The sequence below is a fragment of the Sesamum indicum genome, linkage group LG5, assembly GCF_000512975.1.
Source record: "Sesamum indicum cultivar Zhongzhi No. 13 linkage group LG5, S_indicum_v1.0, whole genome shotgun sequence".
NCBI classification, from domain to species: domain Eukaryota; kingdom Viridiplantae; phylum Streptophyta; class Magnoliopsida; order Lamiales; family Pedaliaceae; genus Sesamum; species Sesamum indicum.
Genome location: NC_026149.1, coordinates 14,482,329 through 14,510,043, shown reverse-complemented (window position 1 = coordinate 14,510,043; position 27,715 = coordinate 14,482,329). Strand labels below are relative to the sequence as shown.

Sequence of the window (27,715 nt, the reverse complement as noted above, 5' to 3'; positions counted from 1 at the left end):
CTGAACGTCTGAGAGAGATCTTCCAAGTGATCCTGCGACCTCCTGCTCTTCACTAGTATATCATCCACGTATACTTCCATAGTCTTTCCCAAGAGATCTCCGAACATTTGATTTACTAGCCGCTGATATGTGGCGCCCGCGTTCTTCAGCCCAAATGGCATCATGTTATAGCAATAGATCCCTTTTTTCGTGATAAACGAGGTCTTGTCTCGGTCTTCTTTCGCCATGTGGATTTGGTGATATCCTTGGTAAGCATCCATCATCGAGAACATTTCGAACCCGGCTGTGGAGTCGACCATCAAGTCAATTCTTGGCAAGGGATACGGATCCTTCAGGCAGGCTTTGTTCAAGTCTGTGAAATCAATGCACATACGCCATTTTCCCGAGGATTTGGGAACTAACACGACGTTTGAGAGCCAATCGGTATACTGAATCTCGGACACGTACCCGGCTCTTAACAGTTTTTCGACCTCTTGTCTGATTATCTCGTTCTTGTCATTTCCGAATGATCACTTTTTTTGCTGTACCGGTCGAACTTTCGGGTCGACGTTAAGGCGATGAACGATAACTCCGGGATCGATCCCTGTGAAGTCTGAGGGGCTCCACGCGAATACATCAACATTCTTCTTCAGAAATTCTATCATGGCCAGCTCCCCTTCCATGTTCGCCCCTATCTGGGTGGTTTTGTCATGCTCATCTGGGACTAGCTGCACCTTTTTGTATTCGCCACTGGGCTTCACTTGTTCTGCTTCGTATGGTCGGGGCTCTGCGTCCTCCCTGACCTTCCTCCTCTTCTGTCCGGGTTCTCCTCTGAGTGAGAGGTTGTAACATTTGCGCGCCTACCTCTGGTCGCTGACCAGTTCTCCTGTTCCATTCTCTGTTGGGAACTTCATCTTCATATGATTAGTGGAGATCACTGCCCTGAACAGATTTAAACCTGGTCTTCCTAGTATTACATTGTATGCGAAAGGTGTATCGACCACTAGGAACCTGACCATCAACGTTTTCCGCCTGGGTATTTCTCCCATTGACACTGGCAGCTCAATCGTTCACAACGAAGCGACCTCACTGCCTCCAAATCCCACCAAAGTGGTCCTCATCGGCTCGAGGCGGGCATTCTCCAAACCCATTTTATCGATCACATTCTTGAAGATGATATCAGCCGAACTCCCACTGTCGACCAATACCTTGTGGACTGTGAAGTTGGCGATGTCCAGTTTAACGACCATGGGATCGTTCATGTCCTCGATCTCCTTCGGTCTGTCTGAATCATCGAAAGAGATAGCCTCTTCTGTTTCTACTTTCAACACGAATTCTCTTTCTCGGTTCGAAACGGTTATTCGAGCACATCTCTTCCGCGTTCGGCTCGAATCTCCCACGGTCGGTCCTCCTGCGATCGTGTATATGACACCCTTGGTGGGTGCATTGTTTCCGGCCGTCGGGGCCCTGTCGGTTTTTGATGGGCCCGGGTTTCTATCCCGATCGCGGCTTCTCGATCTGCTTCTCCTCCCTTCCCCACCGATTTTACAATTTGGGGGCACGCAATCTTGAAAATACCCCTGCCTAACGAGCCTTTCGATCTCGTCCTTCAGCTGATAGCATTCCTCGGTATTGTGTCCCCTCTCCCGATGGAAACGGCAGTATTTGTTAGAAGTTTTCTTGGTGGGGGTGTACCTCGTATGTCTGGGCCACTTCAACACGTCAACATTCTCAACCATCATCAGGGCCTTCTCTCGCGACATGGCTAAAGGAGTGTAGTTGTGGTACTTCGGGATGTACTTGGGTTCCTTCCGCTTCTTCGTTTTAGGCTTGTCACTTCCTCCTCCCCTGCCCTCTTGAGGTCGCCTAGGGATGTAATCTCGCTCTCTTCGTTCTGAATCTTTCATTGCGTTCATCTCCTCTTCGTCGATATACTTCTGTGCTAATGCCATTAATTGTTCGACGTCCACGGGCGGGTCTCGCGCGAGGGCGGATGCGAAAGAACTCTTCCTGAGCCCGTGAATGAGGATGCTCACGAGCATGTCAATCCTTAACTCTTGCACCTCCAGGGTTTCGTTGTTGAACCGGCCCATGAAATTTTTCAAAGTTTCATCTTCTCTCTGCCGGATGTTGAATAGATGGGTGGCGGATCTCTTCTGCTTCTTCTTGCTCGCGAAGTGGAAGTTGAATTTTTGCACGAGCTACTCATAGGATTCAATGCTCCCTCGAGGCAGGTTTGTAAACCACTCCTGAGCTTTCCACGTGAGTGTGGTCGCAAATAGTTTCGCCATTATTGGGGCTGATTGTCCGTAGAGGTTCATCACCATTTCAAATGCCGCCACATGCTCCTGCGGATCTCTCATCCCATCATATCTCTTCAAGTCAGGTACTCTGAACCGTGGTTCAACTGTTTGAATCAGGATGTCGTTGCAGAAAGGAGAATTTTTGTTCTGTGAAACGATCTCCCCTCGCTTCTTCAACTCGTCGATCTGTTTGTTCAAGCTGTTTATCTGCTTACCCACACTTTCTACCTCCGCACGGGATATCACGGGCTCCCTTCTTTTCGTACGACCGTGGCTACTAGAGCCTGCATCAGATGACGCTGGTCGTTTGCTGCGATGCTCTTGTTCACCTTGCACTCTCGATTCTCTTAACGGCTCCACATTCTCGAATAACTGCCTCCTCGCCATTTCCTTGACCAAAGGGGTCGCAGTTCTTCTTTCATATTCTACAATCGCTTTTCGACTTGCCTCCTCTATCATCTTTTGCAACTCGTCAGGAGTTAGTTGAATGGTTGCTCCTGTTCCTTTTCTTGGTGTCTCTTCTTCCCCGGTGTTTCTCCTCGATGAACCTTTCATTATGCTAAGGAATTCTCAGATGTTCCCACAGACGGCGCCAACTGATCCGGGTCAAATTATTCGATCTCTTGAGACGATCTCACTGCAGATTGACTAACTCTTCCGAATCAAATTTTGGATCCCCTGAGAATGAAACACGAACCGTGAGCTCGTCGGGCACGTCCCCGACAATGACCCTCCGACGCTCAAGTTAGGTTGATCGAGTGAAATGTATGCGATCTCAAAGTTCGATCTCAATTAATGCATATCAGTTACCACATTTATGGCGTATCGGGGTCTATTTATAGAACACAGCTGTACGTCAAGTACTGGACCACGTGGCCTTATCTTATCGGCGTGTGTTCTGAACGAACGTCTGTCATTGTCCGGGTCTTCGATCAGTCTGTGCGATCCGGGTCGGGTCTTCCGCGACCCGCCCGCTATAAAACACGCGGATCCTGATCGCGTAATGAATAAAATACCCTTAATGAAGGTTAGTTTGGTCTTTTTCGCAGGGGTAACATGCGTATACCCATCACGATTCAAGAACAAGGTTTAGGCCCTGAATCCGAATCCGTAGAAAAAAATCAGGAAGTTACTTTAAATTCAAAGATTGTAAACCACTTACTTTTTAAATTCATAAATCACATTTGTTCATATTATTTCTTCTCTTGTATTTATTTTTGCAGATAAATAGTTTGTGTGAACACCGATCACCTAAACCAAAAGAGAACTAGAATTGATAAAATTTTAAAATACAGAACTAAATTATAAAAAATTAATTGGTACAGAATAAAAATTGCCACTTATTAAATAATAGGATTAGAATTGAATTTTTCCCATTCTGTTTGTGTGTGTTGGGGAGGGGGGGGGGTTCATGACTTGGTCCTTTTCAAATCATGTGGATATCAACAAAAATTCAATTAAATTAACCAAATTTTGAGAAGCTTGATCAGCTGAACAAGAAACATTAATTTGCAACATGAATGCCAAGAAAATATTCAGTAAAAACTAAATACTAAGTTTGACCACTACATTGCTGAAAATAATATAGACTAGTTGTATTGATCCGGCTCGATTTATATATGTGACCTTGATTGACGATTTCAATCTCGGCCACGTTACCTCCCCGGATCTATGATAGGCCTGGGAACAAAACAAATAAGTTAAGGTAGTCGAGTTCGTCCTTAACGATGACCCTCCGATACTTAAGTTAATTTGTGGTCAAAAGAAAATAATACAATCTCAAATTATAAATTAAATTAACAAAAGTAAAATTACCCCTTTCAGTGCGGCTTGAGGTATTTATAAGACCTAACTAGGTCTGACACTCCGACACATGCCATCTTCTTGACCTTGTATGCTTTGACTAGGCATTACCCGAACGTTCCAAGCGTCAGGGTCGGCTTATGGGTCGGGTCCGTATAACCTGACCCGACTACTAACACTCTGACCCGATTCGACCAGCGACTTCATCTTCGACCTTGGACGAAATCTCCATTCTACCCTTAAAGGAAGGTTTTTCTTGTATTTTTGGCAATGTCTGTATATAAAAAATTTAAAATAATTAAATATTATTTATTATTTCTTTTGTTGTGGAAAAAATTAATTATTATAAAAAAATAAAATAATTTTGAAAGAGAATATTTAGAGTACGTAGGAGAAAGAGAAAAAAATATTAACTAAAAATAAATAACTATTTTAAAAAATAAGTTTTATTACTTATAGATAAATAAAAAAAATGAAAGTTAGTGGATGAAAAAAGAGAAAAAAAATAGCTTACCAAAAATAAGAGAGACACCAAAGAGGTGCTCTCTCTTTAGTGTGTGTGGCACATCAGAATTTGTGTGCAATTAATTTAAAATATTAAGATATAATTATTATATTTTTAAATTATATATTTTAGTTAAATAAACAAAAAATACTAATAAATAGAGGTTGTGAGTAGTTAATTACAAAAAAGTAAGGAAGAAAAAACATGAAAGTTGAGAGGGAGAACAAAATGGAGTTTGAAGAAAAAAAAAACAGTTGAAATAATTAAAAAAATAAAAAAAGAGAGGGGCGCCAATTAGGTGCTCTCTCTTAATATAAAGGTATAGATAGACGCATTGACCTTTTTAATCCGACGGGACTAAATATTTAAGTATAAGACAATCGAACCCTAGAAATAAGTCAAATTACAATACAAATACAAAAATAATGAGTCGAGCCAGCTCGCGAATTTGTTGAGCTGGCTCGACTAAAGCTTAGCTCCAGTTGAGTCTGCTCAAACTTAAGCTCCTTAATAAGTTGAGCTTGAGCCAACATGTTTCTTTTTGAAGCTTGCTAGCTTTTTTTACTTTTTATTTTTTTATAAATATTTTTATATATTTGATTACGCATATAATAGTATATAAGGTAATGAACAAAATATTTGTGATATATTAAAATTATATTCAAGCAATATCTCATATTAGTCTAATACCATCATAAAAAATATGGTAATTTTATCTCATAATATAGAAATATAGTAAAAATAATATGAAGTTATATATTTCTAATATTATATTAATTTCATGTAAACATATGCTTTTTAATTTTATAATAAATTATTATTATTATCATCATCATTTTAAATTATCTAACGGTTAAAGAAAATTAGAAATATATTTTTATTAGATGGAAAATAATTTGGCTTGCCAGCCTAACATAATTAATAAATATTCTAAAATAATTATTATTTTAACTATTAATAAAAAAATTAACAAGCTCGAGTTTGAGCTCAAAATCATAAGCTCTAGCTAAATTTTGTCAAGCTCGAGTCGATTTTGTCTTGTTTACACCCCTAAGTACCACTACAAAAAGATACACTTTTTGTAACGGATTGGACGAGCTGACGTTATTGAGGGGGTAATAAAAATATATTTATTTTGTAACGGCCATAACCGTTACTAACGTTGTTACAAATAGATGGTGTACGTAAAACTGTTATAATTTATTAGTTGTTACTAATTTGCTACGGTTTTTGTAACGGCTCGATTTTTTTTGTAACAGCTTTTAGGTAAAATAAGGAGCGGAAAAAAGCGCAGAAAAATATACAAAAAAACGGTATTACCAAAACTATGACAATTGGAATGAATTTTTTATCAGAGGCCATTACAAAGTCGTGACAAAATAACAGAACATGAAGAGTTTCAAAGGTCGTTACAAAAGCCGCTATAAAATAATTTAATCTCTAAAACGGCCAAACTAATAAGAAACTGTTACAATGACCATTCCAAATGATAGGCGAAAAGATAATAGAAAATGGTATTTGTAACGGCCAAACTATATATAACCGTTACAAAAAAAAGCCGTTACAAATTAATATTTTTGAAATCGAAATAAAAAAAATGGTGGAAATTCTAAATTCGATTAGCCGTTACAAATACTGTTACAAAGGTAAATTACACCGGCGATTACAGAAACAGTTACAAAAAATGAGCCATTTAAAAATTCAGATTGAAAAATATAATATCTTTACATCTGGCCATCCGATTCATATCAAATTTAAATGTATACAAGAAGATGTCCATTAAGTTATATCAGAGGGTATGGTTTTAAATCACATAGCCTGATTTAAAAATACACCGATTTGAATGATTACTATTAAGTTCCATGAACAATATATCGAATAAGGCTACAACTTAGCAAAATGGATTCTTTCATAAGTTTGATCATATCTGACGGTTGGATCATAATTTTGAAAATTCGATTAACCCATGCAGTTCAACACGGTAAGATGATAGTTACATCAATATAATAGTAACATTTATGAATATACAAATTTATTGCAAATTGCATACATGTATCAATATCATATAAAAATATTTATTCTTTTAATTTATTTTAATTATATTGTTCCACTATAATGGTACGTTTCCACAACACTAAATCGTCAAAAACGACAACTTATTGTTTTAAAATAATTAATTATTTTGGAATTCTCTTTATAACGATTTTTGTAATGACAATGAACAAAATGACGTCGTATCAATATATTGTAACGACTTTTTACACGACTATATTTTTATAATTCCTTTTGCAATGGCTTTTAAAATATCGTAACCTTCATTGTAACGGCTTTTGAAATGATCATTATATAAAAACCTTACTTGGCTGATTTTTTCCCTTCTTCTCCCTCTCCCTCTCATTCAAGCCGGCGCCTCATCCCCAACCACCACCAGCCACTCATTCTCTCTCCTTCTCTCTCTCTCTCACTTCCTCCGCCTCCACTTTTCTCCTCTCTCCGCTTCGGTGTGGGATTGAATATTTTGGTTAATGATGGCACAGAGATGCCTTGGATTTTTTTTCTCCTCCCACTTTTTATTCTATAAATAGCTTATGAATGTGCTTGCTTAATTATTGGTTTGGATTTTGCATGGTCCTCTTCTCCTACAGGATCGAATAATAGAATATTGGGGATGTCCCTGTGATATACTAAAATGTGTTTATGCCCAAACCGTTCTTTCCTATAGGTGGTTAGTAGGAACGAGTGACTTGGGGGTCTCACTAAAATAACAAGTCTAAGTGACTCTTACTCTGCAAGCTTGAATATCAAGTAGCCTATGTTTGCGATATATGCTTATTGTAAGAGAAAAGTGTTAGTAAAATAATGTGGCTACCAACACCTAAGTATGCATTCAGCAAGATAAGGCGTATAGTTACTTGTTGATTCTAGCTAAGTAAGAATATATTTGCTAGAGCTTGCCAAGTAGTATTCTTAGCCTGTAAAAGTAGTTGTACACTTCTCCTTGCAGATCGAGTAGGTCGGTCATCATCCTCCTGCTATCAATAGGGTGAGTTTTCCTTCCTCCATGCTTGCTCCAAGACCTATGTAGCATACGCTTTGAGCTTGACTAGCAGATATTAGGCATGCGCCGGGGAGGCACATTGGAGGGCAGTCAAGACAATACTTAAGTACCTGAAAAGGACTAAAGATAGCTTCCAGTCGGACGATGATGATGACAAGTCTCAATCAGGTTCTGTATTCAAGCTGAATGGTGGTGTGGTTGCTTGAAAAAGTTCCAAGCAGGATACCACAGCGGATTCCACCATGGAAGTTGAATACATAGTGGCTTTGGAAGCAGCTAAGGGGCGGTTTGGATGAAAAACAACATCCAAAAGTTGGATGTAGTGCCTAGCATTGCTGAGCCCGTAGTTATCTCATGCGATAACAATGGGGGCGATAGCACAAGAAAAGGAACCAAGATCTCATCACCGTTCCAAACAAATCCTTAGACGCTACCATCTACATAGAGAGATGGTGAGCAGAGGTGACATCAGGATGGACTGAGTCGGCTCAGTTGAAAACACAAGGGATCCACTTACTAAGCCGATGTCGCAAATTGCCCATGCTCGGCATCTGGATAAGATGGGTTTCAGATCGACGGGTGATTGGCTTTAGGTCAAGTGGGAGATTGTTAGAATAGGTGACCTGAAAGTCAATTCGATTGGCATACTTGTAATCTATTCTGACAGTAACTCGATTTTATGTAATATTATTCAATGAATAAAATGAGTATTCTCTATTGGCTTTTCATTCATTGTACTCATTACATTTATATTTGTATTTATTTCAAACATCAGAACAAACGCCACAGACCATTTTAACAACCATGCAACAGTTGGACTGCGCATTGGATGGCGGTCATGAAGCCAGCTGTCTAGGTTTGGGTCTGAAATATTCCAAATTGAGGACCTCGAGAATGGCCATCAAGTGTCCTATGGAGACTTGCATTAAGAGTCACATTAATTTGATGGGTCTCGTGTTTCATCTACAACAGACGTGGGACATCTACGCGATCCTAATGGGTCGATAGGCTAGGTGTCGAATCGGCTGAACTGACTCGCGGGGATCGTTATATGAAAGCTTTGGAGGCTTGGTCGGTATACCACGAATTCCCTACTCCAATAGTACGGGAGTAGTCCTCAAACTTGAGTAATCATGGTAGTCACGAGCATGTGATGACTGTATCTTGGATTTGTACGAGAGATGATCGTGTCCCAAACATGGTCATCATAAGCCTTGTCCAGTACGGTCAAAGCATGTAGCGAGGACGGTGAGTTCCAAGAAGAGGATCCGTCCCTTGTCAAAATGTGACAGAGGAATCTCATATGCTTGGAGATGTGTTTACACTGTATAAACCTATGGCCAAAGTCATTGGCCGAATAAGAAAAAGAGGTTCCTATGTCGAGCAAGTTAGCGTAACGTGATCTCAAGTATTAAACATAGACGCCTAGTCCAAGATGGAAATCGATACCTAATTTCATGCCCTGATCTAAGGCTGTGAGACAATAGATGAAAGGACCGTACCCGTATAAACTCAAGAACCTAAAAGTTCACATGAATATTTGCCTAGTCTCTAGTACTATGGACAGTTGTAGACGGCCACCCATGGTGATGGGCTTTCTTAATCAAGGGTCGATCGAGAATTGTTAATGAAATTAGATTCAATTAATAATAGTATTTGATACTAGCTCAAGTCTAGTTGGAAGGTGAACCTAAAGAGTCACACACAAATCACCGAGAAGGAATGAGGAATTAATTGAGAATTAATTCTATAAGTAATTGGATTACTTATAAATGAGAGGGATCCAGTGGATGAAGTAGCCCAAGAATAAATTAATGACATTAATTTATATTGGCTTTGCCCTTATTATTGAATAAATTGGACTTATTAATAAAAGCTAATTGGACTCATATATTTAATTGGATTAAATATATGATGGGCTTAATTAGGTGGGCATTAATTAAATTGAATATAATTAAAATTATTGGACCTTGTATTTTATTTATTAAAATCGGTCCAAGCACCCCTTAATTAAATTGTTGGAAAATGCTAAGAAAGGAAATTATTAACAATTTTACTTTTGGAAAGTGCCATTTTAGTAATCTTTTATTTGGAATAAAGAATTTTATTACCTTATGGATGATATAATGAACCTAGATGCATTATAATACATCCATACAAGGTATATGTATATATATTAGTTATTTGGAATAACTAATGAATACATAGCACACAACACAAAATAATTTCCTCTTCCTAGCTCCCCATTCGGCCGCCCCCTCTCCAATACTCAGTTGGTGTGTTCTTTCTCCCTAATTTTTTTCTAGTAAAGAGGATTGAGTGATCCCAAATTTCAGTGTGGTATGCACACAACTTTAGAGGGTTTCTATGTTGAAGCCTTGCATGAATGGTATCAAATGAAGGAGGTTTAAAGTAAATCAAATCAAAGAGGTAATTCTTGATTTATGATTTATGTACCTCTCATTTTTTATTCAACCATTAGCCTCATTTAATTTTATTAACATTATTATTAACTACATTGAATGTCCGAAAACTCCAAGGGTGCACTCCTTGAAATTATGATTTTATTGCATTTTGTTTTAATTTACGTAATTTCATATTACTGCTTCTGCTTGCAAGTTCCCAAGTCGATCCACTTGCACTTTCTGGTGCCTTTCAAAAAGCACCTAAAATGTCATAAATACACCAAAAAACAAGCATCATATCACAAGAATATAGGGACATTAACAGAAAAATATATCATATAATTTGCCTAATCATTCGCCAAAGTGGATTCATGTCTTGACAATATTAACTCACAGGTCTCTCGAATTCTTCACGTATCAAATGTTGACTTTGAATGATTTCTGTGACGAATGTTTTAATTTTGCTTTCAAAGCTGTGGATTTTTCTTCATTTTCACTTGAGAGGATTTGGGACTTCTTGAATGCTCTCTTGCTTCTATCATCGATTGTCTCTTCAATTCTACGCGGGTCGAATTATTAGAGAACACCCCTATTTATAATGGTAGGTTCGGAAACTTTTTCATTTTAACTTGAGGTGACGCGATTTGATTGGCCCTTCACAAATTTGTTTGACATTTGCTTCCATATTTACAAGATGCGAATTTTCATTTTCAAATTGACTTGTACTTACTTGATTTGGAAGATATGATTCATTTGACGAGAATATGAAATTTGACACTTAGCATTATTTGATTGGCCAAAAAATAAATATTAATATCAATCAATTAACTATTTACATTAGGAATTAAATTTTGTTAAATTCCCAGAATATAAATAAAAATTAATATCTAATATATTATTTTCACGCGGCGCAATTTTATTGAACATAAATTTAATTCATCTACACGTGTCTTTAACTGATGTGCTAAGTGCTTCAAACTTGTAAGAGACCAAGTGGATGATCACAAAACCTAGCTATAGTACTCTGGACCCCAAAGAAAACGAAATAGACCACTACCAAGAATCGAAACTAAGAAAATACAACAACTCTATCTGACCCGCTAAACACAACAAATAACTGGGAAACAACACACAAAACGCATCAAGAAACAACTAAAAAGAAACCCTAGAAAAATCATGCAAACCCTAGTCTGAACTTATAAGGAAAAAAAACATAAACCATAAACTAGCTCCTAAACAAACAGGGGAAACACCAAAGAAGCCCAAGCTCTTGACCAGTAATGCCCCCCGCTCTTGTGGTCCGGCCCGAAACCTCCTCGGGTCTACGATGATTGAACATGAGATATCAGGAGGGTAAATTACATTTTTGATCCCATAATTGGACTTGTTTTCAATTTTGGTCTCACACGTAAATGTGCGAATCGGCCTGTGTGTGTGACCAAAATTGAAAATAGGTCCACTTATGGGACCAAAAATATAATTTATCCTTATTTTGATTGTATTGACTAACGGAGAGAGCAGCTGCCGTTATCAATTGGACGAAAATCTCTTAATGGTCCTCAAATTGAAAAAATAAATAAATAAATAAATAAATATGGGACTCAATGTGCGAATTGATCTGAGTGTAGGACCAAAATTGAAAATATGTCCACTTATGGGACTAAAAATATAATTTACCCTTATTTTGATTGTAGTGACCAACGAAGAGAGCAGTTACCGTTATCAATTGAACAGAAATCCCTCAATGGTCCTCAAATTGAAAAAAAAAACACAAATATGGAACTCAATATGCGAATTGACCTGAGTGTGGGATCAAAATTGAAAACAGGTCCACTTATGGGACAAAAAATATAATTTACTCTTATTTTGATTGTATTAACTAACAGAGAGAGCAACTGCCATTATCAATTGGACGGAAATTCCTCAATGGTCCTCAAATTGAAAAAAAAAAAACCACATATGAGATTCAATATGCGAATTCACCTAAGTGTGGGATAAAAATTAAAAACAAATCCATTTATGGGACCAAAAATATAATTTACCCGATATCAAGGCATAGGAAAAAACTAAAACTCTTATGCACGAGACCAAGTAGATTCCTACTCATTCCTATTGTACACTCATTTTTTATCCCAATCAAATAAACTCTAAATGAAAATAAACGAGCAATTTTTGGCGGATAAGCAAGAATATCAGATCCAATCATTAAAGAATAGGGTCTAAGTACGTATATATTGTTATTATTAAAATTATTACATATTATTTAATATGTATCATCACATGTAATTCTAACTACCACAAAATTATCGTGGATATTACTTTTTCTTGTGGTGTAAATGCAATTAGATGAACTTAATTTTAAGCAATCAATACCTTTCATGATAATCATTGACTGTAGTAAAAAAATTCGTTTTGATGGATGCAAGCCTTCCTATATACTTATCAGTACAAATTAAAGAGTTATCTTATTAGAATAAAATAATAGTATGATTATGATGTAGGCAAACATTTTAAATTAATTACGAATGAGTAGTCTATGTTGTTTATAAGTTTCACTGTTTTTTATTTAATTTAGATTTTTTTTAGGATAAAATTGTAAGACTCATACAAAGTTAGAGCGAATAATACTTTGCACAACGGGCTACTGATTGGGTCGCAAACCACATCATTTGGCATGATGAACGAGGTTATGTGTCCGTCAAAGTCCCTAGTCTGGGAGCTGATAATTTAGATAAGCATCTCACATTGGTTGCGAATGAGAAGTTTAAGGAGCCTTTTTATATGGGGTTTATATGAAACTAAAGCGGACAATGGGACACCGATCGCATTCCTAGAGGCATTGTTTATAATAGATGTATAACCATCATTGAAAAAAAGGAATGATAATGACACTAATAACAATATTAATTAATTTTATTAATGCCTTAGAAACTATATGCAAAAGTTACAAAAACATCTATTTTGTTATTATAATGATTTTTATAATTTGAAAAATAGTAATTATTAATGTGTAAAAACTTATTACCAACAATGAGTTGGAACAAAAATGTTATGCATAAGATTGTCATTAAAATATATTACTAACTAACAATAGTTATAACTTATACAAATTCTTGTCATGAAGAATTACTTTGAAAATTATTTTGTGATAAAAATAAAATTATTGTCGCTTAATATACCTATTTCGTGCTAATTTTTGAATCATCGTTTAATTTTTTGTTACCAAATGATTTTTCAAAAAAAAATCAACTTTTTTTTGCCTCAGGAAAAAAATGAATGAGATGGCATAAGTACTAAACTTTTTTTTCAAGATAGAAATGCATGGTTATTTTATATGTTTACACTAATATTAATAAACTGATAAATAAATTAATTTAATTAATAAAGACATAGTACAATATACTAATATTAAATAGGGAAAAATAATGCCGTCCTTTTCTAAGAATTTGATGTAATTACATGTAAACTTCTTGTTGTTTGAAAGGTTATATCTAGCACTTAGTAAGAATAAACTGAATCTGCTCATATTGGCAAAAAAAAATAAATAAATATGTATATTTACAGCTGATTGATTATTACAGGTCAAACAAATATTTTCTATTATCAAACTACACCTTATACATTTTCACATATTAACGCCATGAGAAGATGAAATTATCCTTTACGATAAACACAAATGAGATAAATATTTATTATAATAAACTTATATTAAGTGAAATCAATATCCATATGTCTAACGGGACTCGAAACTTATTCATAAAATTTCAACTATACCCAATAAATTAAAACATCAAGAGTGTATATATACAACACTTAATTATGCTTCTTTGGCAGCCAAGTAATGAACCTCATCTACTTTATATATATCATAATATATAATAATAGTAATAATCACTGTGCCATCATAGTTGTGATTCTATCTTGCAGAGACAGCAAAGATGCATCCTCAAACAAATAAAATTAAATAAATATACATGTATATATAGGGAAAAAAAAATTTAGTGCGTTAAGTATGTCCAATTTTAGTTTTAATCCTATAAGTATATTCATTCTTTATTAACTCCAAAAACTTGCAAAATTGATTAGATTTAGTCCGTTTGAGGGTTTTCTACTTTTTTTTGGGCCAAAATTTTAAATTTACCCGAAACTTGCCAATGTGTAAATCAGTTGGTCCAATTTTCGGCCAATTAACCACATATCATGCCACATGGGAGGGTACGTGGCTTGTATGCTGACTTGACAGACCCTTCTCTCTACAAAACTAAATTCATTTAAAAAATCCAAAAATAATGATTAGGAAAAAAAATGAGCTTATTACCTTGTAATCTTAACAGAAATGGAACCTCCTTCGTGAATTTTGATTAGTTCAAAAAGTTCGAACCATTGCTTCCTTTCCGCAGTAGCAAAAAAGTGGTCCTTCGATGGAAAAAGACATTGGAGCCGAGAGATAAGGGGGAGAAATGGATTTGTGCAAGCTTGGAGAGAAGAAAATATATTGTTGGTTAGAAAAAGTATTTTGGAGGGAAAAGTCAACTTTTTTCCCTCCAAAAGATGGCCAACTTGTCTTTCACATCATGATTTTAGCCACATAGGATTATAAATCAACAAAAGCGCATCTAGGTGTCCAGTCATATCACTTTTTCAAGTGCAAATTATAAATTCAATCCATCGGAGGACTAAATGTAATCAATTTTGCAAGATACTGGAGTTAATAAAAAATAGGCATACTTATAAGACTAAAACTCAAATTAGACATACTTAACGGACTAAAAAAATATTTTTTCCATATATATATATACTTTGTTTGGTTCATAATTGCAATTAATAAATTATCACTTTGTCACCTAATTAGCAGTTTGATCTAATTAATTACAAGTACTCTCTGCTGTTTTTCACAACATTGATACTTCCAATCAGTGCCGTACGTAAAGTTTAATGGCTTCATACAAAACGACTCTCCGTTTTCTATTTATTTTTTTATCTCAAATTTTGCATATATCGCTGTCAAAAAGAGAATATCAGCCAGAGCAATATTAATATTATCGACAATTATATGTATTAAGTGATAATAATTTTTTAATTTTATAGTAACAACTCTTGTGTATTTTAATAATTAATAATAATAATTAATGACAAAAAGTTGCAAGTAAAACTATCACCAGAAATAATTCGTCAGGTAAATATCGACAATAAATAGATCTAATTGTCGTATATTTATATTGGGATTAAATGCAATTTTGGTCCTCTAACTATAGCCAAATCTCATTTTAGTCCTTTAACTTGTTAGAGTTTGGATTTGGTCCTCTATGTATTTTAATTGCTCAATTTTGGGACTTTTTTTGCCGGAAAAGTATCCAATTCGCCGGAAAATCAATCCATTTTTGCACTACTTTCACCGCCACCTTCTTTCTAAAAATCTACCACCGTCACTCAAAATTGCCGAGAGCTACATATATCGTTCAACTCTCAACTCAAGATGAACAAAACCCCTTAATCAATTTTAGGTTTCGATCACCATAAAAACTGGGCTTTCACCTTCACCGCCGCAGCCTCTTCGTGTCAATTCGCCGCGGTCCGTATGAACGGCGATCGCGGACTACCACAGTTCGACTCGCCTCTTCCTTGTGAGTCTAACGAGATAAGTCCCAGCCATTTTCATTAACGTGGTGCGGAGATCCAAGGATTTGAAGTTCACTGTCATCTTTTCCAGCGGATTGGATATTTTTCGGCAAAAAAATGTCCTAAAATAGAGCAATTAAAATACATAGAGAACCAAATTCAAGCCCTAATAAGTTAAAGAACTAAAACAGGATTTGACTATAATTAGAGGACCAAAATTGCATTTAATCCTTTATATTGTCATTGAATTATAAATATAGCAATTAGTAATATATGCATAGTAACAATTCAACAACAACAAACAGAGTTCTCACTAAATTGTCGATCTTTGTAAAAATGCCTCATTGATTGTTTGTAGTTAAAACTTATACAAAACACGTAATGTAAAAACTTTCGTAATACTTTATTTTAAACTATAACCCTACAAAAAATTTAAAAAAAAAAAGCATATTTTGTGATAAAAAAATGATAATTTTAATATTGTTACTAATTATATCTATTAAATGGCAAAAAAATTATTTTACGACCATTTCATAATTTTAGCATTGGCCATTTCTTTACTTTGTAAAGATTGTTACCAGTTAAGAAACAGTGATAGAAAATTTGTCTATAAAATTATCACTAAAAATAATTAGTTAATTATATGAATACATGAATGACCTATTGACAATAAATAATTATTGTGTAAGCAATTATTTATAATGATAAATTTGTTTAAAATTTTGTCACTAATAATTATATCGTGACAAATTAGATCAATTAAATTACTGTCAACATATATATTTAATTTTTGCAATAATTTGGTTACTAAAGTTAAATGCAATTAGGACATATAATACACATAATTATTCCCAATTCTAACCAATTCCGTGCACGTACGTACACCTAAACATTTCTGTATTCCCAACCACTTCGTCAAAGTATACGATCAAAACCACAGGTTCAGTACAGTAATTAACAATCACATTATATATATATATATCCTGCAGGCCCTCTTGTCTGAATCAGTTTGAGCTGGAAACATAGGAAGAATATATAGTCAGCAGAAACCTGAAGAGGGTTTTGTGTTGATTTTTGTCTTAGAAATGGAGAAAGTAGGGTATAATTGTAGGATTCTGACATTGGTTATTACTGTAATAGGTGTGGTGCTGCTGGTTGGCAGTTGTTGCGCTGATTTAGAGATGGATTTCTACGCAGAATCGTGTCCGAAAGCTGAGCAGATCGTGTATGACTATGTCAATCACCACATCCCTAATGCTCCTTCTCTTGCAGCTTCCCTCATAAGAATGCATTTCCATGATTGCTTTGTTAGGGTATGTTAGTGGGGTTAAATGCATTTTAATCCCCTGTGTTATATGAAATGAGAAAATACCCCCGTAGTGAAAAAGGAATTACCGAGTTACATCTGTGTTTCAAAAAATGAAGCGAATTATCACCTCTTAATGATTTACATAGGGTGTAATTTGCTTCTTTTTTCGAAATACAGGAGATGATTTACTATTTTATTTTTCACAGAGGGCTTTTTTCTGATTTCTAATATTACAAGGGGTAAACTTGCAATTTCCCCCTAATTTATGTCGATTTGTGTCCATGATGTTACGTATTTGTATTTTATTTATTTATTTTTGTTTATTGGAAACTTGACATATAGGGATGTGATGCATCGGTGCTGCTGGACTTCACGCCAGCCACCAAAAACCAGACGGAAAAGGTTGCGACCCCTAATCAAACGGTCAGGGGGTTCGACTTTATCAACAGGGTGAAGAACCTGCTGGAGGACGAATGCCCTGGCGTCGTCTCCTGCGCCGATATCATCACATTGATTGCAAGAGATGCCATTGTTGCAATTGTGAGCAAATTCCAATAAAGAAAAGAAAAAAACCCACTATATGAATTCCTAATTAATTCTTTAAACTATTTTGAATATTTAATATCATATATACCTTAGTATATAATTATTTTTTCCTAATTCGGTTATTAATTATTTATTTAAATATATAGGGAGGTCCTTTCTGGAGAGTGCCGACAGGGCGTAGAGATGGGGTGATATCAAATGCTTCAGAAGCATTAGACCAAATTCCAGCTCCATCCAGTGACTTCTCCACCCTCTACGCACATTTTGCTAATAAGGGTCTTAATCTAAAAGACCTTGTTTTGTTATCTGGTGAGCTCAATATTAATAGCAACTATTCTGAACCTTTTATATATATATATATATATATATATATCACAATGTCAAAGTTTATTAAATATAATCAACAATATATATGTTTTGTCATAAATCTATATGAAAAATATTAGGGATAATTACATTCCCCTCCTTAAAGATTTGGTGTAATTACACGTAAACCTCTGTGATTTGAAAAACTACATCTAGTACACCTGAGGTTTGCTTATGTCTAACAAATAAGTCACCCCATTAGTCAAAATTCACTAAATTTGTTGATATTAACAGCAAAAATTGAATGAAAATTGATATTTACCATCAATTGGTTTATTACTGATTTATTGTAGGCCAAATAATTTTTTTGGATTAAACTACCCTTATAACGGTGAAATATACCTCCGCACATGCATTAACGCGTGAATACATATCAGGGTAATTTGGTCATAAGAAGAATTATTTGACCAGTAATAAATCAGTTGGGCTTAAATATAGATTTTTTTTTTCAATTTTTTTTCTTAACATCAACAAATTCGGTGAATTTCGTCCAACGAAGGGACTTATTTGTTAGATGAAAGCAAACCTTAAGGATACTAGATATAATTTCTCAAACAACAGAGGTCTACGTATCATTACACCAAATTTCAAAGAAGGGAAGTGTAATTATCCCAAAATATTATTAGTTGCAAAGTAAAGCTTAGCTTTATAATTATCAGAAAGTACCTCCAATTTAATATATTATAAACATTTTCTGATATTTTTCTTAAGGGGAAATATTATTTTCGTATTAGATCCAATTCAATTTCATCCTATTAGTTACGATATTCTGATTAGTGCCCCATAAATTACAAAAGAGAATTTTATTTTTAGTTATTTCATCAGATTCTATTAATATTTTGATGAATAATAGTCATTAACTTTTTAGCCACTTCCAGTCATGTGCTAATTAGCACTTTTAGTCCCATCAATTACGAGATTTTCATTAATAATCTCATAAATTATTAAAAAACTCACTCTTAATAATTTTATCAGATTCTGTTAGTATTTTCGATAATGGTCATGTACTTTACGCGTGCATTTTCTATCAAAATACTAACAAAATCTTATGAAAGAACTAAAAATAATAATCTTTTGTAACTTATAAAATCATTAATGATAATCCCATAACCAATGAAATAAAAATTATATTAACTCTAAAATATGGGATGAAAAATAAAACTTTCCATTTTCTTAATAGTTATAAAAATGACAACCAATTGGCATTACAAGTAAAGAAGAATTCATTTTTGTCCAATCGTACAACAGAAGTGCGTTCGAAAAAGCTCGAACAAGTTTTAGTAGAATCAATCATGAGCTGATCAAAATAATCTGATATTTTTATGCATATTTTATTATTTTTTTCATTAACATAGACTCGTCTAAGCTTGAACGCAAAGTAAAATTATTTTCACGTTGGATTTGTTACATTTAACAAAAGTATTGGAGCCAAATAAAATAAGCTCTCCATTGATTGATTTTCAATTGAGTTGATCGAGCAATTTGATTTATTTATTTATTTTATTTTATTTTTTTCGATACTAAGAAAAAGTGTTCATTTTTTAATCTAGATATATAGCATTGTAATATATCAAAATATAATATTAATTTTTTTAGGTGCTCATACTATTGGTATTTCGCATTGCCCGTCGTTCGCAAACCGTCTCTACAATTTCACGGGCGTGGGGGACGGGGATCCGTCGCTAGACAGTGAGTATGCAGCCAATCTCAAAGCCAAGAAATGCAAATCCATCAATTCCACGACGAAAGTGGAGATGGATCCAGGAAGTTTTAGGACGTTCGACCTTAGCTACTACACACTTGTGCTTAAGCGAAGGGGTTTATTCGAGTCCGATGCAGCACTGCTGACTGACCCCAGAACGAGATCAATTATTACTCAACTCGTGCAGGGATCTATCGAGAATTTCTATCAAGAATTTGCAAGTTCGATGGAGAAAATGGGTAAAATTGAGGTTAAAACTGGTAGTTTTGGTGAAATTCGGAAACATTGTGCTGTCGTAAATTAATTATTAGGAGTATTTGGTTTAATTTTTCAAGATTGTCAGTTTCTAATTTCTGGGTGGAAAAATGTGTTTTTGTTTTTAAATTATATTTTGCATGAAAATGAAAATGTGTTGGGATATATATTTCCACTAATTGAGTGAAACTTGATAGTCTGTTTGTTTTAGGGTTTTTTCGTGGTGTTATATTGATGCATTATTTTTGAGAAAAGGTAAATTTTATAGATGTGAATAAAGATATAATATAACAGTGCTCAAGTGCTAGTTTCTCTCTCGACAGGCCAAGAGATACGCCATAATCTATAAAGTGCACTAGTACTTACAGAACTCGACAAGTTAATACTAAGAATACGTAATCTGACATCCTCAATAATGACACTAGCGACTATAGTCGGAGATCTCTCAATGTTCTTGAATCGTTTCAAGTTGCGCTCCCTCCAAATGTGGTAAACACAAGCACCAAGTAATGCACGATAGGCCACATTAATGATGTGTTTTCCTCTCTATTTCCTAGTGGCCCATTCGATGTCGGTGAGCCACTCTCTGTTAGGCCAAATAAAACGTACATTGATACATAATTAATATATATGTATAGGGTGATTAGCAATTTACCCCTCCGTGATATTAAAAAAATGAGCATATTATTCCCCTATGAAAAAAATATAGCAATTTAGCCCCCTGTACTTTTTAAACTGAAGCAATTTATCTCCTTATACAGGGAGGTAAATTGCTTCAATTTAAAAAGCATAGGGTGGTAAATAGTTGTATTTTAAAAAACAGAGAGGTAAATAGTTATTTATTTTTTTATAAGGGGGTAATTTTCTCATTTGCGATATCACAAGGGGGTTGTTTGTATTTTTTCCTATATGTATACATATTTAAACTGATGATGTATTTATATATGTAAAAAGAAAAATAATGATTCAGGTGAGAGCAAACAAATTATGAACCCATTTGGCACGCATAAGCTTCCCATATAGCTTCAATTGGAGCCTTTTGCAGGTTACTATACTAATTATTTTCAATGAATAAATATGTCGTGTCTATGATTAATTCAATCATTCATATTTGCAGCATTTTTTTCTGTTGTTAATTAAATAAAGCTGAGTAATTAATTATTATAAAGAATAAATTACGAGAATTACAACATTTAAATACGGTTAATTGTCATAGTTAATAACAAATAGCTGTAGTAAATAATTATTAACCACGAACACACAATGGTTGTTGGCCGTGATTTATGCGAGAGTGGCTAAAACATTTGCCATGACAAATAATTTTTTCATGGTGGAAAAATTATATTTAACCGTAGTTAATAGTAGTCGTTTACCGTGGTTTTCAGCCATAGAGGATGAATATGACTCAACTTTTGCATAGTTAATTACCAAAACACACAACAACAAAATATCAAAATTATCACTAAAAATATGAAAAAAACGCAAGCAACCTCCTTGTGATATCGCAAATGAGCAAATTACCCCCTTATGAAAAAACAAATAGCGATTTACCTCCCTATATTTTTTAAAATACAACAATTTACCCCCATATTATTTTTAAAATGAAGCAATTTTACCTCCCTGTATAAGGAGCTAAATTGCTTCATTTTAAAAAGTACAAGGGGGTAAATTGCTATATCTTTTTCATAGGGGGTTAAAGAGCTCATTTTCAATATCACAGGGGTATAAATTGCTATTCACCTCTAAAAATATATAATAAGTTACGATAAGTTTGATTTGGTCATTATATAATTATTAGTGATATTGCTTAGTTGTGTATAAAACTGTCACTATATACCAACAATTCAACAAAAAATTTTATTTTTTGTTGTAACTATATATGTATTACTAATTATTTATAATGATAATTTTATGAATAAATTTTCTCACTATTTCTTGGTAATTAATAATAACTTTCTCGAAAATAATTGCCATTAGCCAAAAATTCAAATTTTAACTATTACATGACACAGATAAATAAAATTGAATGACTGAAAAGTAAGTATATTTCGAATTCAAATGCCTCCATTAATCAAAAATTATTTTGGATTAATTTGCTCGTCAGACATTCTTATCACCATAATACAATTTTGCTTTGTGTTGTATGTAGTGAGTTGTGTTTTGTGTGTTATTGTTGTTAGGAGTGATAAAAAAAATTAAAATTGCATGAATTGAATCGAATTGAGCCATTTCTTTTAGGATTAAAGACAATTTTCGTCCCCTAACTTCAGGCCATTCTCGTTTTGTTTCCTAAGTTACTAGGATTTCATTTTGATCCCGTAAAACTGAAAACATCTCAATTTTAGTACAAATTTGATCGAAAAATTGAGTCACTTGTCGGAAAAAATCACATGCCAGGCATTATGATTGTTCCTTTTATTTATTTTCCAAACTGTAATTCTAAATTTAAAATAAAACCGCACGTTTCGTTTTTTGTCTTTGTTCCTTTTGACATCTTGTCCAATGGTCGCTACACGGGATGAGTGTAAATATCAAAGTGTTTATGATAGTTTTTAAATCCAAGATGCAGTTTAAGATTTTGTTATCCTGATCATTACTATACTTTTTGGAGAGCATCGAATGGAATTTTTATTAGTAAATATGATGGAATAGGTGATGAAGAGATTGATTGTTTTTTATTCGTTAATTTTTATCAAAGTAATATTGAATTGCTGAATACGGTAAAATTCATTAATTTAGCATTGTGTTTTTGTTGTGCTTACCACTTACATTAAATAGGATTTCAATACCACAACAAAATGCTGATAGACCGAAAGCTTAAACCCGTAGAATTGGGTTGCGCAAAAATTTGCTAGCTATAGAACCAACTCTTAAGGGTCAGTTTGAAATATTTTAAATCGAGGATCTCGAGACAGGGCTCCGAATGTCCTACAGAAACTTGCACTAAGTATTACAGTCGTACTTCATTGGGAGGAGTTGACAGGATAGTCGACTAATTGAACAAACTCGTAAAAAACATCATATGGAAGCCTTGAGGAGTCGGTATGACTGGGATTCCCGATTCCGATAGCAGGAGATTAATTTTCAAACTTAAGGAATCATGACAGTCACATGCATACAAAGACTATATCTTGCACATAACAAACGGTGGCTATATCGTGTGGCATACTCATTATAAGTCTTATCCAATGCAATTGGGGTATGTGGCGAGCATGATGGATTCCAAGATAGAATTTGTCCCCTATCAGTATTGTGACAAGTATGTCTATACGCTCTGAGACCTATTTATGCCTTCAAAATCTGTGGCCATAGTGATTGAATGAATGTAATTAGTTTCTCTATTCAATCAATAGGGTAAATGAGAACTCAAGTTATAAGTATAGATGCCTAGTCTAGAATGGTAGTCGATGCTCAATTCCGTACCCTACATTAAGGTTGGGAGATGGTTGATAGAAGGACCGTACTATAATTTAATTAATTGTGTTGGTCATACATACCTAAATCTAGCTGAGGGTGAATCTGAAGAATCACACACTTTCCACTAAAACGGGATGGAATTAATTTTGAATTAATTTTAGAAGAGTTGAATTAATTTAATTGGGTTAAATTAATTATTATTGGTTGTTGGTTTGAATTTGTATATGAATAAATATTATTTTTAGTATTTTTTATTTTTTATTTTGTGTTAACATTGAGTGCTCTGTTTCTACTACAGATTCATTTGGTGTATCAGATATCGTTGCAGTTAGAACTTGACATTTAAAGACTTTTACTTGTATTATATCTGGAACTATTGTGTATTTAACTTTAATTATTTTAAAACTTTTTACGCTTTGTTATTTAAAACATTAGCTATTTATATTCTTAAATTGTAGTATTTGACTTTAATTATTCTAATTTTTTTTTTTGTCTATGAAAGAGTTTTAACTATGTATATTCTTTCTTTTGGTAATCTCAACGTCTTATTTTTGTTATAAATGCTAAAATTGTACTTTTAATTTTGATCTTGAAAATAGCAATTAAAACCGTCAATAACAATTCAATCTTAAAATAGCTTTAAAAAAAATCAAAACCACACCGTCATCACCCCTAATTGCTATTTGTTTTGTGCGTTGCCTTGTACTGTGTCTAATCTTATAGCGGAGGCCCATTTTTATAGGCATAAGCAAGATTTTAGGTAGTTTTGGACCACTTTTATTGGGCTTGAATATCATAAACTTAATATGGATCCGCAACTAATAGACAGTACTTGAACGTATTTTGGCCCAATTACGGAATCTAATATAAAGAAAACTTACAATTATCAAAGAGCTCTCAGTAGTGAGGTCATGAGTGTTCCTCTCTCTAGAAAGTTTTCTCTCTAGAGTGCCTCAACATTGTCTTGCTCTATCACGATTTTCCTTCAATCTTCTGCAAATTCTGGTCCGATTATTCACTTCTCCTTGTGTTGCTCATCAATTTCACCGAACAATTCTGAGTTACGAAGAATTTTAGCCGTCTGAAAAGCCTCTACAGTCGGCTGTTTCTACCAGCAAAATCTGCTCCTGCTGTAAATTCTCTGTTACTGCTGCAGATTCTCCATTGCTGCTGGTGGACTTTCCTGCAGATTTCAGCACTAATGCGCAGTTTCCAGTCCCTCTCCGGCCACAATCAGACGGTGATTCCACTTTTGTTTGGTCAGAAATTTAAATTTTGAATTTTTGAAATTCGAATTTCAACCACATTGGTTGTGCCTGCTGCTGTTTTTCTTCAAAATTCTGTTACCTGCGCACCTTCCACCATCATCACAAACTGTAATCGGTGGTAGATAGGCCTGAATTTCTGAATTTTCTGGTGAACGGAGTATTCAAATTTTGAAATTTGAGTGTGTTGCGAAACTGCCTACTGCTGCCATTACTCTTCATCATTTCTGCAGCTGTTTGTGCATCAGTTTCTGCAGCCGTTTCTGCTGTCGTCCCTCTGCCTGTTATGGCCAAGACCAACAAGGTACGAAAACCGGCTGCCGGCCTGCCCTCCGACCACCCGTCGGTCAAAACCGCAACAGTCAAAGCAGGTGCTACTGCCCGTCTGACGGGTGAGCACCAACCTGACAACAAGAAGCATAAGAAAGTCGACACTGTTACTACCGGCCAACCGTCCGGCCAGTCATTGACAGCATCCGCCAAAACGGCTGAAACACAACAACAGTCGCTTAGCCAATCGGCCGTCCAACAACTTGATCCCACAAATACCGGTAAGGCTACATTTGGTGACTTCATATCTTCCTTGGATGGTACCCCCTCCTTCTCTAAGATTGATGCTCCAACGCCCACTGCCTCCTTGCCGAAAGGGAAGCAACCGAATAACGATAATGCAGCTGAGAATTCGGGCAAGGAACATACCTCATTTGCGGGGCTATTTAGCACCAACCGTAGACTCACCGACGAAAACAAACTCAGCAAGTTTGAGCTTGACGATGGCCCTCTCACCTTGGAGCCCAATGACATGCTTGATGTTTGAAGCAAGCTGGGGTTTTGCCTCGTCGGCTATATTGCCGGCAAATTCCCAGGACTAAAGGCGATCCGTGCACTGTCCCAATCTTGGGGATCAAGTTTCCAACAGCACGAGAGCGGTTGGTTAATCTTTCGCTTTGCCCGTGAGGAGGATAGGCAGCGAATTTTGTCCGGGGGACCTTATTTCATATATGGACGTCCCCTCCTTCTTAAACACATGCCGGATTGTTTTGAGTTTAAAGAAGATGATATTAGCCTAACACCGGTTTGGGCCACCCTCCCATCACTCCCCCTTGAGTGCTGGCACCCAAATGCGCTTGGCAAGATAGGCTCTAAACTTGGCAACCCCATTGCCATGGATTCTCTTACGCTGAAGATGGAAAGGGTGTCGTATGCCAGAATACTGGTAGAAGTTGATGCTTCAAAAAAGCTTATTGACCAGGTGGAGTTCGTCATGCCAAACGGCATAACACGAAAACAATCGGTTGCCTATGAGTTCACCCCCAAATTTTGCACTGAATGCAACAGATTTGGCCACCTTAAAGAGACATGCCAGGGCATACACCCATCGGCCGCGACTGCTGCAGCTGCCCCTACTACTGCACCGGCCGTGACTGCTGCAGCTGCCCCTTCTACTGCACCGACCGTGACTGCTGCGACTGCCCCCGCTACTGCATGGACTATGGTCCAAAGGAGGAAAAAGGGCAAATCAACTGATGTAACAACCAAGCCGGCAGTGGAGGTCCCCCAACCAAATCCACTGGCCATCATGGCGAACAAGGAACGGACTATCACGAATGGAACACATTCATCCAAACTTCAGGATAATGAGGCTACCACACTGACAGAGTCTGATAACTCATCGACCAATTCCCCGAGGACCAATTTCATGCCGGGGATCAATTCCAATGAGCCTGTACGGGTGTTCAGTAAACCGGTGAAGCAGACAGGAGGGGAGTCTCCCCTTCGATCCTCATGAAGATTGGCTTTTAGAACGTGAGGGGATTCAATCGACCCCTCAAACACAATGGGATTGCCCACCTCATAAGCATAACCGGCTCTGTCTCTTGGGCATTTTGGAGACAAAGCTTGCAGCATCTAAGATTCAGGCATTTCTTAGTTGATCATTTCCGGGATGGTGCCAAGCCAACAACTTTGACACCATTGCCGGTGGACGCATCTTGGTGATTTGGAACCCGGCAGTTATCGACCTTCAACCGGAGGATATCTCACCGCAAGTTATCCACTGCCGTGCCACGAATAAGTCCTCTCAACTCTCCTTCTATATATCGTTTTGTTATGGGCTATATTCTGTTGTCAATAGAAGGAGTATGTGGGAGAAACTTACAGAATTGGGACAAATGATAAGCATTCCGTGGCTCATTATGGGAGACTTCAACTGTGTGAAATCTCCTGAGGAAAAGCAACTTGGAGTGACGCCAACTTGGTACGAACTCAAGGATTTCGTGGACTGCTGTGTAGCACTTGGACTGCTTGACGTCCCCACAACGGGTTGCTATTACACATGGTATTCCAATAACGAAAGCAACCCCGTGTGGTGTAAACTTAATCGGGTCCTTCACAACAACGAATGGCTTGAGGCCGGTTTACATTGCGGCGCCCACTTCAACCCATCGGGATGCCTATCCGACCACTCCCCGGGTATTGTCACTATCTTTGATCATACTCCCACTAAACCAAAACCGTTCCGGTTTTTCAATATGTGGGCAGAACACCCGGAATTCTTATCCACTGTGGAGCAACGATGGAACTTGATGTGGAGGGAACGCCACAATTCATTCTTTGCAAGAGGCTGAAAGCACTTAAAGCTGAACTGAAAGCTTTCAACATGCAGCACTACAGCCACATTTCCACTAGGGCCAAAGAGGCTGACCTTGCACTGCAAGATGCTCAGAACCAGCTTGAAAACAACCCAAGAAATGTAAGGCTTCGGGAATCTTTGGGAGATGTTAGAAGGAAGGCCGTTTTCCTTGCCGAGGCTGAACGGAACTTCTTCTACCAAAAAGCCAAGATTCACTACCTCAAAGAGGGGGATCGAAATACGAAATTCTTCCACGATATGGTGAAAAGGAATGCTGCTAGAAACTCCATCACGGCAGTTACTAGAGCTGACGGGACGATCATTACGTCTGCCGATGCAATTGCCCAAGAGTTCGTTGATTACTATACAACACTCTTGGGCACCGAGTCTCACACCATCCCAGTTGATGATGGAGTGTTCGATTATGGCCCCAAACTTTCCTCCGAGCTTACTGATGAACTTTGTAGGGAAGTCACAGAACTGGAGGTCAATGATGCAATCTTCAACATTAACGGCAACAAGGCACCCGGCCCCGATGGATATTCCTCATG

General features: G+C 36.0%; 2 protein-coding genes across 2 annotated transcripts; one reads left to right on the top strand and one right to left on the bottom strand.

Annotated features, from left to right (window-relative positions):
* Positions 1,050–2,072, bottom strand: LOC105162757. The gene has a single exon (XM_011080878.1). It carries the CDS (start codon positions 2,070–2,072, stop codon positions 1,050–1,052), a length of 1,023 nt encoding a protein of 340 aa, XP_011079180.1.
* Positions 16,758–19,899, top strand: LOC105162642 (peroxidase 3-like). The gene is made up of 4 exons (XM_011080724.1): positions 16,758–16,985; positions 17,324–17,521; positions 17,674–17,836; positions 19,490–19,899. Exons 1-4 carry the CDS (start codon positions 16,758–16,760, stop codon positions 19,897–19,899), a joined length of 999 nt encoding a protein of 332 aa, XP_011079026.1.